A 7,324-nucleotide genomic window follows, 5' to 3' on the forward strand; every position below is an offset into this window, starting at 1 on the left:
GTCATTTTATCTACCAATAATGTGTTTGTCAAAAACTCTGAGCTCTTAATGGCTTCCTGCAACGCACACTGACAGGCCTGGAACACACAAGGCCTGCAGAGGAGACACCGGGCGGGAAGGCTGTGTGTGTGTGTGTGTCATTGAGTTGATTTTTTAAATGACCAGTCACACTCAAAGCACAACAAGGAGGTATAAAAGTGAATAATTATTGTAATAAATGGATTGTTGGCCATTTTAAAGGTGGTTTTAGAATCTGGAGTCAAGGCCTTGAAGGTTCTCCTCTGGGCGTCATCAGCCAGTTGAGCGAGAGGTAATGACTATTTTTGGAGCCACTCAGTGATGCGTCTCTGCTCGCTTCATCTCGTCTCCACAGGATGACAAGCTGAGAGCCCGTCATATAGGAAGACTTTATTCCACTCGTCACTCAGTTGTCCAAGTCTGCTGTGCATTTAAACCAAAACACTACTTGTTTCATTGCTATTATGAACTCCAAGTGTGTGTGTGTGTGTGTGTGTGTGTGTGTGTGTGTGTGTGTGTGTGAAAGAGCGTTGCCGTAAAAGCAGAAAGAAATATTCATTTATTCATTAAACACTGAGTCGCTGGAGATCTGTTGTGACACTCTCTTTGTAGCTGCTAATGGATTGAATTAATTCCTGCTATTAGCTCCAGTTGCAGGTTTGACTCTCTCTGTGTGAATGCCACGTCTATATTAAAGTATATTTTCTTCAATAAATAAATAGTAATTTTGAGGATACTTGGCAGTTCCTCCTAATACTATTGACAATTTGAAGGTTTAGGACGGGTGTGTGCAACCCATGGCTCTTGGGCCACATTTGGCTCCCTGTGAGATTTGATGTAATGTGTGTAAATGGACCAAATTTTCAGCTATTTGTTCCCAACAAAAACAACCGTTGCTTTTTTTTAGTCTACAGCAGAACATTCTGCACCATCTGCTAATACTGACTGGGGATTTTTACAATTAAGTTGTACCAACATTTCAGCTTATTTTTAAACAGCAAAACAACATAGTGTCACTGACTTCTTTTACTAAAAGTCTGTTGTAGTATTTTTAGTAAATTTATTTTCTGCTAAAACAATAAAAAGGTCTCTTATGGTGTTGGAGGTTTCAAATCCCTGATATTGATTATAGTTTGTATTATGCATTGATTTGACATATTTAAGGCTAGGGTGGGGGAGATGGGGTGTAAGGAAGGCATTTTGGGTGTGTAAGGACCTTAAAAGACACAAATGTGTGCGTTTGACTGTGCATTCATATCTTCTATGGTTTTCCAGATGAATGTGAGGCGTCAGTGCGTTTGGTATGAAACTTTGCGAACACGTGTCAATGTGGGAGTTTTTTTTTTATGTACTGCTTTTCTGTGTGTGTGTGTCAGTGTGTAGCTGTTTGTGCACTTGTTTTCATGACACAGCCTACCACGGTGGAGCGGAGAAACATGGATGTCTGCTAGATTGACAGATAGAGAGATGGGAGAGTGCAGGAGAGGACGGATGGATGGGGGAGAGAGGGATGAGTATTGACTGATCAGTGGGAAGATTGACAGCCTGAGAATAATGGGAGCATTCAGACTCTGCACTGTTTTTTTTTTTTGTTTTTTTTTTCCTCCTTGCTAACTTTCCTGGCACACCTATTTTTGTCCTCCTACGCTACAACGACTGCTCTTGAATTTTTGAAATGAGTTGTTATCTGATATGCAGAATCCTGATGTGTTTATATCCCAGAGTAATTTACTGGAAACCCTCTCTGTCTTTTTGTTGGAGTGCCCGAGCCGCAGAGAAATACTTTGTGAAACATGAAAACAGTTTGAAACTTAATCACATTTCGTCTCAGTAATGAAATTCCATTGCAGTGAGTTTGCGTTCATACTCTGATTATTTTTAAAATGCATTATCTGAGTGTAATTCATTGTCTGGATATTATCTTGTTAGTATTTCTTCCTCTTTGTACCAACTTCATGCCCTTGGCTAAAGACGAGTCCCTTCTTCCACCAGGGCAGAGATTAAAACAGGAGAATATTAAATTTTTCATATTTAAGGTGTCAAAGAGAATTATGAAGGGGAAACATTCAATCAACTAAGTCCAGTCCAAATGAAATCCTGTGGTTTTCAGGACACGACAAAGGGACGACTGACCCTCTGTGTGTGTGTGTTCATGTGTGTGTCTGTGTGTGTGTACTGTGCGTGCTTTTGTTCATAGCCCTCTGTCTGTGTAACATGTGTTTCAGAGGGAACTTCTCTGGAGGAGCAAGTGCGAAGGATAAAGGACATCGAGGCCATCGAGAGTGATTCCTTTGTTCCTCAGGCTTTCAAATCATCCAGAGATGATATAAAGGTGCGTTCTGTCTCTCTTTCTCCCCCTGCCCCTCACTCTCTCTGTATCTTTTCAATCTGTCTTTTATTGAATTTCCCTTTGCCTCGCTGCGCCGTCTGTCCAGAGACAGCCCAGACCAAATCAAACATCCTCATTCAGCGCCATTTGTTCCAACCTGAGATGGTTTCATCAGACGCTCCGGTGTTTGCCGCCTCCAAAGCGGCTGCACCCACACAAAAGCCACAGCAGGCTACAGCCGTCCTCCCTGCCTCTCTGTCTTTCTGTTCCCCTCTCCCTGTCTCTCCATCTCTTTCTACCCTTGCGGTTGTGCAGGTGCAGACAGAACACAGCAGTTGTTATTGAAATGTTGTCCTCTCTGAAGGATGAGAGGCTCATGGCTGTTTTTAAAACTAACAAAAGACGTGACAGTGAACCTTTGGACCTGAAGGATTTTCCCCCACAGTGTCTGACAAGTGTCGGTCCCCATGTGGCCGGATTTAACACTGCATTTTCTCATTATTACCCCCTAGAAAAATGACTTCAAATGAAGTCGGTGAGTTCTGTCCTCCCACTTTGGATCAGCAGTAGAACAGAGCCAGTGGCAGGTCCACAGTCTGTGTAACAAACTGGATCAAATAATGATGGAGCAGCTCCACAGAATCTGAAAACAAGATTTAAGATACTCCTAAAAATCTTATCCATTTCAATAAGAATGTACTTCCAAATATTGGCCTTTACGAAGCTCTTAGTGCAGCTGCAGGGAAACGAGACGGACCATAGATTTTTATTAGGGATCAGTTTAATGACTATGCGATTGACAGTTCTGCTCAGGTCATGGGGTCAAATGTACTCCAAACAAACAAACTTGTATCAACACCTTTATTCACTGTGTCTGTGTGACCACAAATGTTTCGTCAATAGCTCATCTTCCTCATCAGTTCAATGGACTTTAACAGATTTGGAGACACTTTGATTTCAAATCTGATTCACTCTGTGAAACAAAGGGGTTCATCAAGGCTCACTTCTAGGACTTCTTTTTCTTACATGCATCAAAGTATACTACATCTTCAGATTACATGGTACTGCATTATACACCAGTACTCTTACAGCAGAGATTGGTATTAATTATTTTCAAACGTATGTTTGAACTTCCAGCACAAACTTAACCATGACATCTAATCTTTATTGAAAGACGTTCTCTACTCAGTCTGCTGTAATTACAAACACATGTTTATATAACATCATATTCTCATATCAACCCTGCTGAAAGAAAGAAGTGAAAATTACTTTTCCCTTAATTCAAAGCTTTAAGTCCTTCCCCTTAACTGAGTCGACTACGTTCCTTCTGGAGTCTAGAAGGTTCCTACTCGCTGTCATATTTGGTTCGAAGCTGTGCCGTGGGATTCTTCCAATGGTTGATAAAAGGTTGTGAAACGCTGACATAAAAGACGGAGGCCATAGTTCTGTCTGAACTTGAAAGTGTCTCAAATTTTAGTCATTTACTGCCACCTGGTGGAAAGTGTTAGAACGCAATTAATTCCTTTCAAATACTCATGGGTTAGATATTTACTACCCAATATTTTCTAGTATTATTAAGTTCAAAATATTTAAAATTAAAAACTACATAGTTAATAAAATCAAAGGAAAGAACCATCTGATTATTTTTATTCATTTGCAGTCATTCCTGTCTCTCTGATTAGAAATTAGGTATAGTTGCACTGTAAAATATATTTAAACAGCATAAAAAACATTAATATAAATTATATCAATAAATAATATATAATATAAAATTATTTTTCATGACAAGATAAAGATTGCATTGACATTGTTTAAAAGCAAGAGTCAGGTGATGTCATGTACCTGGACTTTTCTAGGGTTGAGGGGTTTTACTTCAAATGTGCAGAGTATATAGATTTGCAGTGATTTTTTAAATTCTGTTTAATGTCTTTTTAATGTCCAGATTGAGGTTGCAGTGGTGAAACAGGAGACAGAGAGCGTGGATCCTCAGGACATCACTCTGCCCCTGTCCATAGTCTACAACGACAGTGACACACTCGCTCATCCCAATGTGAGTCCTTTTTATTGTCACGGAGTTTAGGATTTTAACAGTTACTTCCACGTCTCACCAGATAGCTGTGAGGTTTTAAACTAAAAAAAAACAACGTTTTTTTCATAACTCCCCTGAGGCAATAAACACCTCCTAATCCTCAAGTGGATCTTCTGTCAGTATTATCCTCAGTACCTTTTGCTTTTATAACTGCAAAGATTGCTTGAGTTGAGCCGTGGGTAAACTTTTAAAACTTAAAATAAAATAAAAAAAACCCCGAAATAACCTCTGCATCTACCAACACCAGCACCAGTGTTCATACCACTCCTTCATGTGCTTGTAAAGGAGGCTGCAGTCAGGCAGATTATAACCTCTTTAACTTCACCTCCTCCCAGGCTCTCATGAAAAACGAGAAGGAAACCTTTAAACTCTAATAACGCTCCCTGGGGCTTCTCAGTCATCTGTCTCCACTGGGAAACTAAGTTATGTCCTGATGTATGCAGATATCCCACCAACACATATACACACCCAGCTGTGATGCGCACACACACACACACTCTCTGCGACAGGCCTGATGTATGGCAGCAATATGCCCCAGGCGGGCACTAGCACGGGCTTCAGCTCCATTTTCAATTAGAACAGATGAGTCCCATTAGCCCGGCCCAGATACTGTCATCCCACACATGCAGCCTCATTAGCACCACGACACCAGCGCAGGGCCGACAGACAGAAACTCACCGGTGTTGAATCTAACACACAGTTAACACGCGGGGCCGGCTGTGAGTGTGCAGAGTTTAGGAATGAAGGATTGTCGTCAGCAGAGCTGCTGCACAATCTGCATAATAATACACACGTACCATCACATAGATGTACAGTGTACACACGTAGTCAGCGTGTCAACATTATCTCCCAACCACACACACACACACACACACACACACGACAGCAGAACACAGAAATAATCTTCCAATTTTCTCCCTGTTTCTTGGCCTCATGGTCATTATGTCGCCTCCCGGTAAACAGATGCTTTCATTCATCAGACAGTTGCTGCAGCAGCTTCACGCCCCCCTTACAACCAATATCAACCCTGCTGCTGATGTACTGCTATGAATACATGTCACATGTGTAGGGCTTCTCCGTCACCAGGCTGACACACTTCTACACCCACTCACCAAGAGTTACATAAATGTGACTGGAAAAAGCAGTCACATTTATGTATTTTAGGCTCAGTGGGTTCGGAAGGTGCTCAGGTGTTCTTCAGTAGACCGTACCAGACATGGACAATTAGTGTGATTCCCAGAAGATAAAGTGACGTAGATTCACAAATTTCTCTGCATATACTATGTTTAAGAGAGCAAATTTAACAAATTTAAGAGAGTTTGGTGTCTCAGTCATTAGTGTTAGATCTTCCTCGACAGAAAGCAGTTTATTTGGTAAATAATAATAACATTCAGATTAGAGTAAACATCAACTCATTGAAGAAGACATAGCATATGAGTAAACACAGCCTGAAACTGTCCAGTGGTTTCTGCAGCCAGGTGCCGGCTGTGTTGTGTATTTTCCTCTAAATGAGATCATGGTCAACAAAATTTATTGAATTTCTAACATGAACAAACTTAATCCAACTGTCTGCTGACTAACAAGGCGTCTCTCTGTTATTTTACAGCTGTATATGGACAAAGAGAAGGCAGAGGAGCTGTGGCTCAACCGACTAGTGTCACTGCGACAGGAGAGGCTCATGGGAAGTCCTGTGTCCTGAAACATACAACACCAAAAAATACTTAGGATTCTGAACATTTTCAACCTAACTTTTCACCACCATCCTCAAATCTCTCTGTTCACCTTCTACTAAATTGTCTCACCTGTTCTGATGAAAACCAGAGATCACTTTTGAGCCTGGGGTGTGTTTGTTATCATTTTATGTGCTGGTGTACTTGCATTGAACGTTCTGATTTATTTCACCTCCATTTGATAGCTGTGATAAAATGTGATGTTAGAAAACAATTGACAGATTGTTGTATTATGAAGTTGCCCGAATAAAGCTCAGTTTGATTTATTTATTTTTTTGTTTTTCTTGAGTGGAGACAGTTTGTGTGTTTATGAGTGTTTGTTTCATGGAGATAAACTTGACACTTGCTATCTTTATAGAGCAGGCCACGAGCAGATGAGTGAGTCAGCCTTCTATACCGAACCTTACTGAAGCCGTCTGACTCACTCAGAGGAAACCTTATATCTCTCTATTTTGGTACTGAAACCTGGAGTAAACGTCTTGTCACCTGCTATGAACTTCTTTAATAAACATACTGTTCACTGATTTATATGTATTCCATGTTGTGTCACAGTTTGAGCCTGGATTTGAGGTGGAGAACGCTTCATCCTATTTGTGGCGCAGCCTTAAACATGTACATGAGTACAACTCCAACAGTGTCAGGCCCGCTATATGTTTTCCACTTAACATGCAACTTAGACCAAATACTTATTCAAGTTCATAAAAGCAATAATTCTAACCATAATCAGTCATTTAAGACTTTAATGACTTCTTTGGGTCGATATTCAAACGTTACAATGCAACACTTCAGTTGCATAGAATATTTAAATGAACTGTCAGATATACGAAGAGATTCTGGGACCAAATGTGGACAAAGCTAAAACAACAAAACATTATTTATCTGTTGTTCATTTGTATTTGTTAACTGATGTTTCTAAAGTTGTAGTAAAGCTGTTCCATGTTTCCACGCTCCAGAAGCCGTTGCCTTAGCAGCCACACTCACAACAGACACTCCAGCCCCTGGTGGAGGCTCCGAATAGCCAGCCAATGAAGGGCTGGGATTCTTGTCACGTGGTCAATGTCCACCACAGCTAAATGGTGTTTGGATTCTTCACAGAAACGTTAGTGTATCCGATCAGCGGCTGGTACACCTGTGGAGCCTAAACACGGAATATTCTTT

At 40.8% G+C, this 7,324-nt stretch overlaps 1 protein-coding gene across 1 annotated transcript in view; it reads left to right on the forward strand.

Annotated features, from left to right (window-relative positions):
• Positions 1-6,436, forward strand: part of rsrc1 (arginine/serine-rich coiled-coil 1) — a 93,694-nt gene extending 87,258 nt beyond the window's left edge. The window contains exons 8-10 of the mRNA XM_008309742.3: positions 2,244-2,350; positions 4,290-4,397; positions 6,043-6,436. Coding sequence (XP_008307964.1) covers positions 2,244-2,350; positions 4,290-4,397; positions 6,043-6,135 — 308 coding nt within the window. The 3' untranslated portion in view covers positions 6,136-6,436. The remainder of the gene's footprint in view (positions 1-2,243; positions 2,351-4,289; positions 4,398-6,042) is intronic.
• The last annotated feature ends 888 nt before the right edge of the window (positions 6,437-7,324 follow it).

This window comes from Cynoglossus semilaevis, chromosome 4 (assembly GCF_000523025.1).
Source record: "Cynoglossus semilaevis isolate Cse_v1.0 chromosome 4, Cse_v1.0, whole genome shotgun sequence".
NCBI lineage: Eukaryota > Metazoa > Chordata > Actinopteri > Pleuronectiformes > Cynoglossidae > Cynoglossus > Cynoglossus semilaevis.